The sequence below is a fragment of the Camelina sativa genome, chromosome 14 (genome assembly GCF_030686135.1).
Source record: "Camelina sativa cultivar CO46 ecotype springtype chromosome 14, ASM3068613v1".
In the NCBI taxonomy this organism is placed as follows: domain Eukaryota; kingdom Viridiplantae; phylum Streptophyta; class Magnoliopsida; order Brassicales; family Brassicaceae; genus Camelina; species Camelina sativa.
The window spans coordinates 18,615,305-18,631,759 of record NC_141893.1 but is presented as its reverse complement, the minus strand read 5'-3'; the positions used below and the strand labels follow the sequence as shown (position 1 = coordinate 18,631,759).

The window sequence follows — 16,455 nt, the reverse complement described above, 5'->3', positions numbered from 1 at the left end:
GTTGTGGTGCTTGAGGCTTCGAGTTTGTGTACATTAGTTTATTCTGATCCTCGAGTATCTCTTCTTCTTCGGAAATGCGCTCTTCATAGGCCTTCAAGCGTCCCACAATATCCTCAAAACTTGTCTTGTTAGAACTTGCTCTAGAGAAGCTACTATGTGTATATAATTCTTGCGAGGGAGACACTTGAGAAACTTTTTGACAAGTTTTGATTCCTCAATGTCTTCTCCTAGAGCAGCTGACTTGGACGAGATAGCAGATAGGTTTCCCGGCAAAGTCATCAATGGTTTACGTGTCCTTCATTCTGAGTCGATCGAACTCTGCCATCAAGGTCTGCAATCTAGCTTCTTTAACCCGCTCTGCTCCAACATGTCTGGATTTTATGGCTTCCCATACTTTCTTTGTTGTGTCCAATTCTCCGACTTGCAGAATTAGGGTCTCAGGGATTGATTGAAACAATAACGCCATGTCGAGATCATTCATGTCTTCGTTTTCCTTCTCTGTTTCTATAATATACCATGCTTTGTTAACTCTGAGAAGTATCCTCATGCGCATAGCCCAGACGGTGTAGTTGCTTGTGTTTAGCATTGGACACTTGATGGAGGAAGGTCCTCCTCCTTCCTTTTGCTTGCTTGTTGTTGTTTCCACATCCTCGTTCTTCACCATCGTTACTTACTAGCTCTGATACCAAAATATTGTTCTGAATTAAGAGTTTTTAAGATTGAATATAAAAAACACATTTCTTTATTACTTAAGAAAAATTTCTCAAAAACTTAAGTTCTCCAATCTCTCTCTCACAACCCATAAGTTATGTCACAACCTGACATCTTCTTATATATAAAACTTTAGTCCTAATCCTATTAGAAAAACACCCTATGTTTAGATAGCTCCTAAACACTTTGATCCTTATCTCTTAACCATTGCTCGGTTGGATAAGGATTACCACATTTCCTCAAGTTGACTTCATGCTTAAGCCAACAGAAAACAGCTTTGATGAGCATCTTTGGTTTGTGAAAGTGGATTTCTATTTCAAAAGAGCATTTGCCTCTGGGATAGTTGCAGAAGCTGCGATAGAACAGCTCAAATTATGAATATGATCAAAAGAAAACGGAGATTATAAGAAGGATTCTTCTCTGCAAAATCCATCCTTACTTGCTCTCACTCACTCTTATCTTTCTCTCTTGGTGTTAGACAAAGCTATCCAAGTTCTGGCTCTTTAATATTCTTCATGTTCACTCAGTGATTGACTAGGGGTCGTCTCCTTGACAATGAAGGCCTAAACCCGACGTGGGTTCGAGAAACTTATTTTGGCTGTTTACTTCGTGAAATTATGAAACCAGGCATAGAAAAGTGCTTACGTTGAACAACCTCTTGAGTAATTTGCAAGTCATTGTGTTCTGGAAGATACTAGTGAATATTGGTGACTTATGGGATATGATAAAACTTGGATAGGTTGGTTATTGGATTATTATTCATCCTAGACAAAAATTAGATTGAATGAAGCTCATTAACTATTGTTCGTTTTTTATTTGCCCACAATTCGCTTGGCCTATGTTTCACGGAAAAATTAGTCGTAGTCGAAAGGTTTTTTTTTTTTTTTTTTTTTTTTGTTTTTTTGAAGTATAAGGTTTCATATAGTCTTCCTCTTTTGTATCAATCTGCAGTTTTTTAAAAGGATTTTCATAGCTGAAATTGTGTAAATTTTTAATATTTTATGGTTAGAATGATACTGGTGTTTAAGATTATCCAAACATGTAAATTATGCATTTATGCACAATCCGAATTATTCAATTTTAATATAAATTATGCATTAAATTAGATCAGATATTTGTAAATATTGCTTTAATTTCTTTTAGTTTTTCTGTCATTCGTTTAATTTGAAATTATTTCATATTAAACTCTAGTCATATTCAAAATTGAGTTTTGTTTTTTGAAAAAAAAATTACTTCTAACTTCTGTGCCTCACATATTCCTAACGAAAAATAAATATTATAGATTTTTTTATTGGGGTTTAAAAAACAAAGATGTGTATTGGAAAGATATTTGAAAATTAGAATTTTTGTCCATCTGACCGAAATATATTTTTTGTTCAAAAGTAGTGACGCTTTTTGTACGAACACAGATATTCATACAGATTTTAGCTATCCAAAAGTTACTTATATTTAGAAATCCAACAAAAAAAATAAACGTATAGTAATTGTTTGATACGTCTTACAATTCTCCCTACTTCAAAATTATGTTTTATTTCACATAGTATATAAGAAATTATATCTTCTAACATTTCTTGTTTTTCAAGTATTTTTTTTTTCTGTGAAACAAACACAAAAATATAAAACATTACTTAATTTGGACGGAAAGAATTAAGTACTCATCGAACCGATTATTCTGACTCAATGTTTTGCTATGATCCAATATTCATTTTCGATTCAACTATTTTGTAGAGAACAAAAATCTAAACGGATAAATATGATAGGAATCAGTTGATGGTCAATAATTAAGATATGAAATAAGAAAACAACTATTTAAGTTTTAATCAAGCTTCGAGTATTAAGGTTTCGATTCAAATATTCTGTATTCACTTTGAGGAGAACGAAAAATCTGAACGAAGAATGTGACTTTTATTTATAATATATGAGAAGTACACAATAACATATTAAAGGAAACAGTTTTGATGGCTAATAAATAGGAGATATATGACGAAAACAACTATATATATATATATATATATTTAAGTTCTTAATTTTAAGCATATTGTTCAGTCCATTTTCGGGCTGTCTGATCAAATTTGAATCTATCATTCTTAAACTGCTCTCCAATCTCAGGTACAAGAGGATCATCTGGGTTTGGGGCCGCCAATAGTGCACTTATGGATAGGAGCGCCTGTTGTTTATATATTAACAAAATTAACATAAATACTACTTAAATGATGAAAAACAATGAAAGATAACGAGAAAGCAAAAAATATTTGAGTCGAGTTTTTGAACCTTTTCAACGGTGAGAGAAGGAGTCCACTTGTCTTTAAGAATGTCAAGACAAATCGATCCATTGGAATTGATATTTGGATGGTAAATCCGAGTTCCGAAAGTATACTATATAAAAAAAACAACAAAAACAAAAGTAAAACATATCTACTTTTGTAGTTAAAAAACAAAAGTTAACCTCTATCAAAATTTAATATTTTTATTAGTATATAAACAACCTTGGGTGGTTTAAAAGGATAGTCTTCAGGAAACTCAATGTTGATGCGAAAGATGCCACCAGCATAGGGAGTACCCTGGGGTCCGTAAATCGTCGCATGCCATTTGAATGCGTCGTCTATACCTATATTGATACATTTCACCAACAAACAATATTACTATAGTTGACACCAAGAAAAATTCTAATAGTTTACGTATTAAGTGTGGTTGTGACTTGTGATTACATTTAGAAATGTGATACAAAAAAAAAGGAAATGTGATACAAACTTTTTATATAATGCACATAAAAAGAAAAAAAAATACTAACCAACACTGTACACAGACGTATTGGAAGCCATGGCCTTGTGTTCCGCATTAATTCGCTGTATTGCTCTAGCCGACATTTTTTTCAATTACTCACCAAACTATATGTATATACCTTTGCATAAAATGAAATAAGTTGTTAGTATGACGGTGTTACAAATTGTGAAGTAGTAATTATTACAATATATCAAATTGTTAAAATAGATAAAAATGAATCGCTTACTAGGAAGATGTTAGTATGGATTGTGTTGTAATAAAATGAAAGGGTATTGGGCTATATATAGTTTCAGAAAATTGACACAATAAATGTCTTCATAATTATATAATCACTAATAATTATATAATATCTTTTTATAGTATCTCTACTTTTAAGTATTGTCTACATGCATGATAAAAACAAATCTTGCGTATATAAACCGACTTTTTAACCATTAATGGTATATGATTAATTCTTTTAATTATTTTATAGGAAATTTAAATAAATCAATGTACTATTAGTTAAAAAAAAAACCAGCATGCAAAATTTATCAGATTTCATTAGCTAACAACAAAAAAATACATTATCCAAAAAAGGGGGCTAAATTTTTAACACTACTGCTTTCAAGACTAATAGTCTAATACTGTATTATGTTTTAAAAAAGGCAAAAGAAAATATTATGAAAATTTCTGAAATTTAAGTGGACAAAACAATCTAAGATCAAACTGGAATCTCATAAACTAAATGAAAATATATAATTCAAACAGATATTATTCAATAATGAAGAAGTCATCCCTCCTATTAATCGTAAACACAATTATAAAACAAACATTAATTTTGTAAGAAATTACAATGGTATGCGAGTTAAAACAAAATCAATCATTAACGAGAGGGTTAAAATCGTCATTGCAGCTTTTAATAATCGGATAAACGCAGGGGTTACAAGGTCGGATCTAACTTTTTATTTATTTTTCCCACCTTTTCAGTAGCAATGACACCTTGAGAAAAAGTCTACGTTTGGGAATAATTCCTTTATAAGAGAATACAATATAGTTCCAGAAACTGGTTGTCTTTAAATCAAAGTTCTGAATTGATTTTTAACATAGATTTTTTTTAGAGTTCCAGTACTCAATAGCAATAAATTGATTTTTTTTTTAGGACTTAGCACACATGGAAGTGAGCTAAACAAGTAAATGTTGTGGTTGACTTAGTTATATTGAAATTGTGATGAAAAGATGTGTATTTCTCTTTCAGTGATAAATCTTATTTGACTAACTTTTGTTGTGGCAATCAGAGAACAATTCTTGTGGTTAATAGTAAACTAACCACTTGAGGGAATCAAGGATAAAAAAGAATGGGAGGTAATTATGTTCAGTTGTGAATTTTACTCTCTATGACTTCATTCAATTTTTGTTTTTTTGATGATCATTTGAACTTTTCACTTTGTTGCAGGAAACAATCTAGTGAAGCAATGGCGCTGGCTCCCCTTATAAAAGAGATTGTCGATCATTACATTGGTTCTGATCGATTAACTTCAGCAATGTTGAGTCCTCCGGGTTGGAAGCTGCTAGAATGGAAGACTCAAAATGAGATTGTCAATATATGACAGTTACTTCAGTGGAAAGATAAAATTGGTCATTGGTGGGAGACACTTGCAGAGGATTCCAAAACATGTGTCTCTAGTGAAATGCTTAAGGTGTATTATCTCGAAGAATATATTTGTATTGGTTCAGCCTCCTCCTCAGATTAACTCTTACATTATTATCATTGAGTAATAGAAGTATACCACTTCCACAGAGAAAAAAAAATATTTGATGTTGTCCATTGTATTAGGGGTTCAATTTTTAATTGTTTATTTTTTTTGTATCTTCGTAATTATATTTATAAACTACAAATGAAAAAATTCTGAGCTTATGAGTTCAAAAAAATATTTATTTTTGACATTAAAAATTAGTTAATATTTTATATAAATAACTCCACAACATTATATACTTATAAATTATTTTTATATAAATACAGTAACAATATTAGTTAATATGATTTAGAGTATTATTGGTAATATTATAATATGATTTAGAGTATTATTGGTACTTTTTCGAGACAGGACAGATACATGTGACGGGAATTAGTGCTCTCTCTTACAACTAAAAAATAGAACCCTAAATCAATTTATCAATTTAAAAGTTTAAAAGAGGGTGTACTGAACTTGATATTTTAGTAGATTTGATGGAATTTTAATATTTTAGAACTTTGAGAGATTTGAGTGTATTTATAGAACATTTAGTTATTTTGTTAGAGACTTTAAATGATTTGATGAGAAAATGATTTGAGATTTAAAGAAATTTGATTTCAACGTTGTCACTAGGATTTCAAGTGATTCAATTTGATTTCAAATTTGATATCAACGTTTTTTTAAGAACTTTAAGAGAGGGTGTACTGAACTTGATATTCAAAAAAAAAAAAAATGGATTTCAACGTTGTCACTTGGTTATCCTCAAGATTTGATTTTAAGAGATTGGTCAAGGAGATAAAAAGCCATATGAAGAAGCTTGATCTTAAATATTTGTCACAACTTTAGTATGCTTCTTCAATCTTCATTGACATAAACAGTAATGTCGATAAATCTTTGTCACAACTTAGCTTAAAACAAACAAAAACCAACAACAACAACACATCGAATCAAGTTGATGTAGTCAATTAATGGGTATTACTGTATCTTCACCATTAGTAATACCAACTTCCTTATCTATCATTAATGCAAACTGTGAGAAATATTTTGATTTGTTTCAAAAAATATACATATATATCACTTAACATTTTCAACAAATACGGAAAAATATTCTGCCATGTGCTATAGCATCTCATATAAAATATTGCCCTATTTCATACCATCTCTATATTTATAGAACAAGTTCTCTACGTTAGAATAATTATTTGAAAATTTTAGGAAATGTTAATTTTTTAAACGACATGAAAATGATATAATTTATATAAAAAAATATATGATCTTATAGGAAAGAATGAGTAACAAACAAGAACGGGGAATTCAAACAATAAAAATAATTATCTAAACTATTTATAGTTAAAAAACAAAGATGACATCATAAAATTTGGATAGTTAAATTTAATTGCAATTTTCAAATATAAAAAATATGGATACGATACGGGAACATGTTGTATCCTGAGATAGTAGTTAGACGACATTAAGAATCTTAGTGGTTAATGGATTGTTGTGTATTGTATTGCCTATACAAAGATATACATTTTTAAAGGATTGACTATACGACATGTAATCAGCTACTTTGGAATAGACACTTTGAATTTTTTGGATATTTTAGAAAACAATTAAATAGTTTTTGTAATTATATGTTTTTTGGATAATTTCAACTAACTAAATTAAAAATTAGTATTCAAAGGGGAATTCAAGTATCGAGCTAAGCCAAATACAGAAAAAAATATTTTGTCATGTGCTATAGCATCTCATATAAAATTAATATATTCCTTTCTCATACCATCTCTATATTTATAGAGTAAAATCTCTACTTTAGAATAATTATTTAAAAAATTTAAGAAAACAAGTATTTAACGAGGAATTCGGGTATCCGTCTAAATTTTTTTTATCTAATCTCTATTAATAAACATCGTGTAACGAGTAATTATTTAAAAGATTACAAAAATTTGATGGATACAAAACATGGGAACAAACAGAATGGGACGGTAGGGGATTGGACAGGAGGGGACGTGTTTCCTCTTCCAAAGTAGATACATTTAGATTATATACACACAATAATTCAAACTAAAATCAACTGAAATCCAATATTTGGACTTAATACCAATATTGTACAAACACTTAATTTATGTATTTAAAATAATAAAATTTTGACTCACTTTTACTAAATAAAAAATATGTTACTACCTAGTTATATATAGTTCTTTATAAATTGTCTAAAACCTAAATTTTGTGTGTTTTTATTACCTTTGGTTTTGTTGCACTAAACTTTTTTATGAAAAAAAAAGTTGTGGGAACTCGGACCATAGCATAATCAACCACAAAAGTGAGAAGGTGACTTGTTCTCGATGCTGTCACTGCCACTTTAGACCGTGTGCGGATGAACTGCGAATGCATTTATTAATTAGGGGAGCCTTGGACACACTGCTAAAAGAATTTCGGGACAGACGGCAGAACAGCTTATTCTAAAGGTCCTTGGCGGCAGAACAGCTTATCGTTGTGGTCCTTGGCGGACAAACGGGGCACCATGTCATGTCTTGTCCTAGGATTCGTCAATTATCTCCTCCTCATGATCACCCTCTAGTTATACTTCCATGTAAATGCCAAGCTCAAACTGCTACAGGATCAATGCATTGGATGCACCAAAATTTAGTGGTGGAAACAACGACTCTATCTCGGGTAAAGTAGGTTTGCTTTTAGAATAAGAAGAAAACCAACAAAAATGAGGAATATGACTTCAGCCGATTCCAAAATGAGTTAGCTATCTTCTTTGGTTTTATATTTACGTTTATAATACATTAGGTGTTTGTGGACGGATAAAGATTATCGATGGCCCTGTCCGTTTCCGAATTGAACAACATATTTGGGCGACTACAACAAAGAAAAAAACACTTTTATGTCTGGTGTTGCTAAAGTGAAAAAACCAGAGACAAATGTGTTAGACGTTGATTCCATATCGACACATAACTCATAAAATATATTCTAGATGAATAGATGAGCGATGCTGATGTTTCGTTACACTAACTTAGAATTTGTGATCTAAGAATGGCAAAAAGCGGTACACGTTGATCATAAAGGGATCTCAACAGAAATGAAATAATCTGGTTCTTACAAAATTACATAGAGAAGAAGATCAGAAAACTTTTTAACATTCAAGAAGCAGACAGATCCTATACTTTCACAATAGAATTAAACCGCAACATTGGGCGCCGCTGGATACTCTTCATACCCTGTGATCCCTGTGATTCTAATCCTTGTATTTGGCTGCAAAATCAAGTCAGGAAATCACAATGTAAATGTCGTTCTCTGAAGCTTTTTCGGATTGTAACACTACATAGTTCGATTTTCAAAGAAGATGACTTTCGGCAGATTTATTAACAATGTACCTGTCGGTGACCAATATTTCTTCGGTACTTCTTCTTAGGCTTGTACTTGAAGACAACCACCTTATCATCCAGACCCTGCAACAACAAAAGACACTCCAGTTATTCCAGTTTAGAGGCAACAATACAGTCGGAATAAAAAATACCCACCAATTAGATTTTGAAGGAAGCATTTCTATTGACTTACCTGATTTTCAACTACGGCATGTACAGTGGCATTGGTCACAACTGGTTTGCCGATGTAAGTGTGCGTCTTTGTGCCAACAAGCAACACTTTATTAAGAACAATCTACAGAAAAGAAGAAGCAAAGAGAATATTTCAGGAATCACCAAATGAGCAACATAGAACAGCTTAACAAATGTTTATAACATAGACAAAAGATAGAACTTCTACACAAGCCACACAGTTTACTCAATCTTCCATGGTTACACCATCATTTCATAGACATATCATTTCATTTCACAGAAATTAACAAAGAAAAGAACCCATTGACTAAAAGTAATGTGCATATTACCTGATCATCGACATTTGCATCTTTCAGCCTCTGAGTGTGAAGATATCTCCCTGGAAACACTATGTATTGGCGTCCACCAACCTATCCAACCAAAGTGAACAACACTAAATTCAATAAGATATAGCAAAGGAGAGAAGCAAAATTCATAATAACAAAAGGTAAACTCTAAATCTTGAGAGTGATATCCTACAAGAACACAGTCTCTCATCATAATCAAACTCTAAATTAACCAAAATAAACTCATAAAAAACAACCAAAACTACTTGCAAATGCAGCTCTCACTAAGGAGGATTCATCATTCATTAGGTCTCTAAATATCAAATCTCTAAAACAGATTCAAAGCAAACTCATCAAAATCAACCAAAACTAGTTGGCAAAATTCCAAAATCTAAAACCGAAATTGAGAATTTGAACTTCCGTTAGATTTCTAGAAGCTAACCATAACAACGGCGAAAATCTCTTCTCGTTTAGGTTTATCCTCAGTAACCTCCGAAACATCGGAAACGACCACAGCTTCGATATCGGTAGTCTCAGGTTCAGCTTCGACGACTGATTCAGCGAATTTAGGAGCGACGGGGGATGCGGTTCGAGACGTCGACGCAGTGGAAGGAGCGAGAAAGCCAGACACAGTTTTTGCCAAATTCAGCGAAGGTTTAGAGAGAGAACACGTGATAGTGCTCGAACGGCGTGAGTTGACATTGCAATGAGAAGCGAAAGCTGAGCATAGAGAGAGCGTGGCCGAAGAAGACGCCATTGTTTTCGCCTGAGAGGAGAGAGAGAGAGAGAGCTCTTAGCTCAGAACTTTGAAGCTCGACGGAGAGAATAAATCCGCAGTGTTATCCTATCTACTTAACTCAACAAACTACCAATATACCCCTGTTGTCTTCAAATTAGTTCACTTTTTCTAGGCTTGCAATTTCGGTTTAGGTTTTTGGGTTATCCGATTTTGTAATATAACTGTACGTCCCAATTCCGGTTTTGTTCGCTTTATGACCAAAATTTACCTGACTCTTGGTTAGCCCGGTTATTCAGTTCGGTTTCACAAAATTTGGATTTAAAATAAAATTCGGTTTTGAATTGATGTTCGGTCTCCCAGGCACAGAAGTCGAGATAGCCGCTCATTCCCAAGATGAGTCTTCTCCGACGACAATTCTCAGACTATACCTACTATTAAACGGCGTTTTTCATCTATCTTCTCGGACCCACTCGTCCGAAGACCTTACCTCGCATTCCGTCGGCCTCTAGTCACCGCCGAGATCTTTCTTCCTTACTTCCACCATGGTTTCTGGTGAGATCTTCCCCATTCCTTCTCTCTCTTTCTACCAACCACTCGCAGCGCTGGCGAGCAAATCAGCCAAATCTTCTTATTCAACTTTGTCACTACCAAGTGAAGAACATTTTCCGGAGTTCTCTCCACACACTGGTTCCACCAGAGTCACCGGATCCGCCGGACATACCTTACTCATCTCCTTCTCTCGTGTTGCTCATCACTCTCTCCTCCTGTCCACAAAGCAGTTTCTGCTTTTTTGACACGGGTTATGCTTGGAGTTGACGGATGTTGTAGCCAAAAATCCCTCACTTGAGTTCTCGCAGCATGGTAAATCTAGATCTGCTCCCGTTGAACGCCGTCAACGGCTACTCCTTCGTAGTTGAGGAGATCCGCCTCCCTTCACTGGTCTCTGCTCAGCCGGTTTCTCCCGTTGTCTCATTTCCGGCGAGATTCTCTTGACACTTCCCCTAAACCTAGCCGCCTGTTCTTTTCTCACTCACACCACTTATGGCTTTGCTTTATGGTGGGCCTTGACCTGGGCCATATTGTCATGTGGTCTAGTCCGTTATTCAATCACTTCCTCCCATGTGGAGAGATTGCTCCTTTCATGTAAAAGGGAAAGAGCACGAATCATCTTAGTGGTTAAGATGTATTGTTTTAACTTACTAGAATTGATGCTTTTATCAAAAGTTAAGCATCAAAAGTTATATCTGCAAATTGTGCAAGTGTATCGTTGCAGCTCCGATGTACAACTCTTATTCCGTAAGGGTCTTTTTGTAGCTTTATTCCTATATATCTCATTTTCCTCCTCATGTGTTAGATCACTTACACTAAGTACTTCTTTTTTGGAGAAATTGTTCTCATCAAAATCCTCCATTATGGAGAGAATTATGGTATCTTTCTTCTTACTGGATATTGCTGTTAAAAACTTCACCTCAACCATACATGCGAGAACGCATATTGGCGGTACGAACACACTTAGAAAGATGGTCTTTGTAGTGTCGTACTCTGAGCCCCTTGTATCCTCCTCTGAGGAAAGAGTTTCTTTTAAATTCCTCTTTGTTGAGCAAAGAGAGACCTTTTTGATGTATATCCCTCAACTGTGAGGTGTGTGTCTTCTCATATCAATTTCAAATGGGAGAAAATATGTTTTTCCGTCATTGATGTCTATCTCAATGGGAATGGATACGCTTGTGTATCATTGTACACCAGCCATATGCAAGGGCTTTATCTCTCTACGAAGCTTATTGCTTGGCTCGGGACCGTGGATGGCAATCATATGGCTTTGGGTTTCTCTTCTATTTGCAAACTATTGTTCTGGGGCTGTGAGATGTATTTCTCGTCCTTCTTGCGACCTCCCTTTTCAGGGAATTGGTGTTTCGACACTTCAGGCACAATATTGGAAGCGTAAAACTGCTAGGAATCTTATGAATCCTATGCGGCAATGTTTATCATCGGAGTTATCAGTTTGGCAACAGATCACACTCCCCATCTTTGATGGCCTACTAGCATAGTAGAGCTCTTTATCTTTTGGGTCTTTAATCCCTTTTTTTTAGCTTTTAAGCCTAGTTATGTTTTTTCTGTTATATTTTATGGTTTGTTGTATCATGTGTTGTAAACAACATACCATGGTTAAATCTCCTCCTGTGTAAGGTTACTGGTCAGCGTTCGGCTCCCCTTAGAGGAGAGTTTGTAAACCTGTAACTTAATCTAAAGGAGTGTTTGTCGACAAAAATAAAAAATAAAATTGATGTAATCCTGATTTAATAATTCTGTTTGTTTCTTTTCTTTGGAATTTAAGAAAGTTTATATGAAGCAAAATTATCCATTACTTGGGAAAAATTTAGACAGTTGCTCATCTACAAGAATAACAAGGAGGAAAGCAATAAAGAAACCAGAAACTTTTTTTGTATAGTCTTTAGTTTCAAAATATATGTGAAAGAAATAAGAAAAAACTGAAACTGAGGATCGATGATGGGGTTAGTCATCAGATTTTTGACCATCAACTCCAAAAGCATCAGCTATGTTGAAGTTCAAGTTTTTCATCATGGTTCTGCTTCTCCCAACTCCATCTCCTTTCCTCATCATTGCCGTAAACTCCGAGAAATCGATCTTCCCGTCCTACCAAATTCAAAAGCACGGTTATAGTACAGTGTTACATCAAAGGAGGAGGAAAACAAATAGAAGAAGAAGAGTGGTTACATTGTCGAGATCAATTTCCTTGATCATGTCATCCAGAGGTGTATCACATAAACCAAACTCCGTGCAAGCTGACTGAAGCTCATCAATCGTGATATAACCGCTTCCGTCTTTGTCAAAGTATGAAAATGCAGCCACCAGATTCTCCTCTCTCTCCATCTTGTTCATGTGTAATGTTGCCGCTAGGAATTCTCCGTAGTCTATTGTACCGCTGTTGTCGATATCAGCCTGTGACCACAACACACACAGAGGATGTTTAAACAAAAAAACCAAATTTTTAAAAGAGAAAGAGAGTCTAGTTGGGTTTTGGTGTTATTAATGATACCGCGTCCATAAGAGACTTGATTTCTGATTCCATCAGTTCAGATCCGACTCTTTTCAAACCCGCTTTAAGCTCTTCAAAAGTAATCGTTCCACTGTTGTCTGTGTCTATCATCTTGAATAATTCCTTCAGACCTCCGATCTCTTCCTCTGAAAGCCTCTCAGCAATTACCTGTTGGGAAAAAATCACTTGTGTTCAGAGAAATCAGCAAATGGATTGCACATAACGAAAAGGCATATGTGTAGTACTCAAATTTATACCCGTAAGGCCATTTTCTTAATCTTATTCATTTGAGAGAACTGCTTTAGTCGCGATAAGACTGCTGGATCAAGAGGCTTGTCTGGTGCTGCTTGTTCATCGACAATCCATGGGTGACCTATAACATTCAGAGAAAACTCACTACTCACGACTTACCACAAAACAATTAAGAGCAGTTGATTCCAAACAACAACCAAAAATAAACATACACAAGGCTTCATGGGCAGAAATGCGTTTCTTGGGGCTCCTTTCAAGCATTTTGTAGATCAAATCTTTAGCGGCTTCTGAGATACTAGGCCACGGGTCAGATTTGAAATCTAACTTCCCTTGCAATATCTGTCTGAAGATTCCAGACTCGGTTTCTGCAAGCCCCAAAAGAAAAGACTGCATCATTCAAAGTTCAGAAAAAAAAAATCAAAACTTGCAAGAAGAAAAGGCTGTACATTCTAGTAGACTAACCTGCCCAGAAGGGAGGAACACCACTGAGTAAGATGTAGAGTATAACACCGGCACTCCACACATCTATTTCAGGTCCATAACATTTCTTTAGGACCTCTGGCGCAACATAGTACGGGCTTCCAACTACGTCATATAAATATTGTCCTGAAGAGTAAACAAAAACTAATTAGACAATGAATCGGCTTTGGCCATACCAATCAATGCATGAAGTTTCAGAGACATAATGAAGAACATCTTTACAAAGCAAAGTTCCCTCTAACCAAGAAACAATCCTCAAGCAGCAAAATGTAAATTCAACCAAAAATCTTATCTTGATTTTCAATTCATATAAAAACACAACAAACCTGCTTCTATCAGGAAACCAAACAAACGAAAGATTTGATCAAACGCAAAAATAATTTTCCAATCCACACATTCAGAGACTCCTCAATGAAGAATAAAACTATACCAAGCAAGTTCCCTAACTACATCTTATAGACATTGTCCTGAAGACTAAACAAAAACCAATTAGGGAATGAACCAGCAGCATTGGCCATACACATCGGGTTTCCAAAGAATCACGCTAAGACACAAATGCAGATTGATTTCAATGAACACATAAAAGTTCCAGAGAGTCAATAATTCTATACAAAGCAAAGGTCCCCTAAACAAAGAAAGAATGGTAAAGCAGCAAAATTTGAATTCAACAAAAACAAATCATCATCAAAATAAGCACATACGAAAACCAGTTTCTATCAAGAAAGAAACCAAACAAACATGAAAGAGAAAAAAACGAACCTGGCTTGTAGAAGACAGACAAACCAAAATCTGTAGCCTTAAGCTTAGCATCTTCTTTAGAGCTATCAAACAAGAAATTCTCAGGTTTGAGATCTCTATGCATAACACCAAGAGAATGACAAGCCTCAACAACACCAAGAATCGTCTTAATAAGCTTCACGGCCTCACGCTCACTAAAATGGCCTTTAGAAACAATCCGATCAAAAAGCTCACCGCCTTCACAAACCTCCATAACGATATGAACAAAAACCGAATCCTCATAAGTGCCCTTGATCCGAACAACATTGGGGTGCTCGGAGAGATGATGCATGATCTGAATCTCGCGCCACACATCCTCGTAATCCTCGCGGCAGACGAGCTTCCGCTTGGGAATCGATTTGCAGGCGTAATTAGCGGAGGTTGATTTCTCCGTGCAGAGGTAGGTTGTTCCGAATTGGCCTTGGCCTAGCTTTTTGCCGAGGAGGTAGTGGTCTCTCAATCGAGGTGTTTGATATGGAAGAACAGTGTTTGAAGGACGTCTAGGGTTTGGTTTCGACTCCATCACTTTTTCTCTTTCTTTTTTTCGATCTCGATTTCAAGATTTGTTGTGAGGAGGAAGAAGAAGAAGAAGAAGATGATGATAACGGACTTTTTCTTTGTTTCCTAAGAAGCAAATCGCTCCCTCTTCTCCATTTTTTTGACTCTCTCTCTTTATATCATTTTAATCATATTCTGTTTTTAATTATTTTTTTTTGTTAATTTTTTTTATATGACATTTTAGTTATTAACTTATACATTTCATAAAAGCAAGCTCATTTTTTTTTTATATTTCTAATTCATTTTTTTTGGGATTAAATTTATGTTAAATTCTAAGTTCAGAAACATTAAACGAATTGTTTTTATAAAGCTGTATAATCATTATTGTCTATAGACATTATTTTTTTTAATGTGGAATGTAAGATAAGTAGATATATTGGAAGACACATGTGTTAATTGTTTTGTTCATGTAAACACATCCTCTGTTTCATATTAAGTGTTATTTTAAACTTAAAGTTTTGTTTCAAAATAAGTGTCATTTTGTATTTTTAATATAGATGGTCGGTAAATTTTCAGTTTTATTCTTATTGATTTAATATATATTGACCAATACAAAATTTTTGCAATCAAATAATAAAGAATAAAAAATAATTTAAACCTTAAACAACATTTATATTGAAATAGAGAGAATATGAGTTAAATAAGTTAAATATAAATATTTTTTTGCAAAACTAGTGGTGCCGTCAAATTGTAAATAAGATAGTTTTTTTTTTTTTTTTTTTTTTTTCTGGAATGTGTTATATTCTTTTCTTTTTTTGCTATTTGTTTTAAAAACATGATAAATTAATATACTCCTATTTTATTATAGATTATAATTTTTCATAATTTAGCTATTTAGTGCATCTAAATCTGCCTTACAATTAAGATGATTTTTTTGTATAAAACGTGTTCTATTATATTCCATCCGTTTTAAAATATATGATGTTTTAACTAAAAGTACGCATATTAAGATATATCTACTTTTTAAAAAGTTTAACCAATCATAAACGACCCAACCCGTTTTTTTCTTTAAATAAATAATAAATAGTAAAATAATAAATAATAATAATAAATAAACTACAACTAGTGGTCCCATATCCACTAGCCACCTAACCACAATCACAATCAACAACGAAAATAACCAATACCAATAGCGAGTAAATAACCAATAGTAAACCAATATTATATCATAAACAATATCCAAATACCAAACATCAGGAAATATAAAACCGGCAACCTAGCAATGTTTCTAATGACCCAACTCTAGTAACCTAGCAATGCCAGAAAACAACCAATCGAGTCCCTAGAACATCCTCCTCTTCATTGCCTTGATTCCACGATCACACTTTGCCTTTACCTGCACCACAAACACAAATTGCAATGCATGAGTATTTAATAAACACTCAGTAAGGCAATCCTCCCATCTACTGGGCTATACACACAAGCAATAAAGACATCTCTAACCATCAACCAACAATCAACAAACAACAAATAACAAACCAGGACTCTGCAT

At 34.0% G+C, this 16,455-nt stretch overlaps 3 protein-coding genes across 3 annotated transcripts; all 3 read right to left on the bottom strand.

The window, feature by feature from the left end:
• Positions 1 to 2,595: 2,595 nt before the first annotated feature.
• LOC147928395 (putative ubiquitin-conjugating enzyme E2 31) lies at positions 2,596 to 3,748 on the bottom strand. The gene is made up of 5 exons (XM_087486564.1): positions 3,722 to 3,748; positions 3,503 to 3,613; positions 3,198 to 3,319; positions 2,983 to 3,087; positions 2,596 to 2,878 (listed from the first exon to the last, which is right to left on the bottom strand). The coding sequence occupies exons 2-5, from the start codon at positions 3,576 to 3,578 to the stop codon at positions 2,741 to 2,743; spliced, it is 441 nt and encodes a 146-aa protein (XP_087342690.1). The 5' UTR covers positions 3,579 to 3,613; positions 3,722 to 3,748; the 3' UTR covers positions 2,596 to 2,740.
• Positions 3,749 to 8,250: 4,502 nt separating this feature from the next.
• On the bottom strand, positions 8,251 to 10,981 carry LOC104742071 (large ribosomal subunit protein bL21c). The gene is made up of 5 exons (XM_010463029.3): positions 9,542 to 10,981; positions 9,103 to 9,183; positions 8,775 to 8,876; positions 8,591 to 8,665; positions 8,251 to 8,468 (listed from the first exon to the last, which is right to left on the bottom strand). Exons 1-5 carry the CDS (start codon positions 9,854 to 9,856, stop codon positions 8,394 to 8,396), a joined length of 648 nt encoding a protein of 215 aa, XP_010461331.1. The 5' UTR covers positions 9,857 to 10,981; the 3' UTR covers positions 8,251 to 8,393.
• A 1,196-nt stretch (positions 10,982 to 12,177) lies between these two features.
• LOC104742070 (calcium-dependent protein kinase 11) lies at positions 12,178 to 15,095 on the bottom strand. The gene is made up of 7 exons (XM_087483577.1): positions 14,388 to 15,095; positions 13,611 to 13,754; positions 13,361 to 13,513; positions 13,154 to 13,269; positions 12,897 to 13,064; positions 12,575 to 12,799; positions 12,178 to 12,493 (listed from the first exon to the last, which is right to left on the bottom strand). Exons 1-7 carry the CDS (start codon positions 14,926 to 14,928, stop codon positions 12,353 to 12,355), a joined length of 1,488 nt encoding a protein of 495 aa, XP_087339703.1. The 5' UTR covers positions 14,929 to 15,095; the 3' UTR covers positions 12,178 to 12,352.
• Positions 15,096 to 16,455: the final 1,360 nt, after the last annotated feature.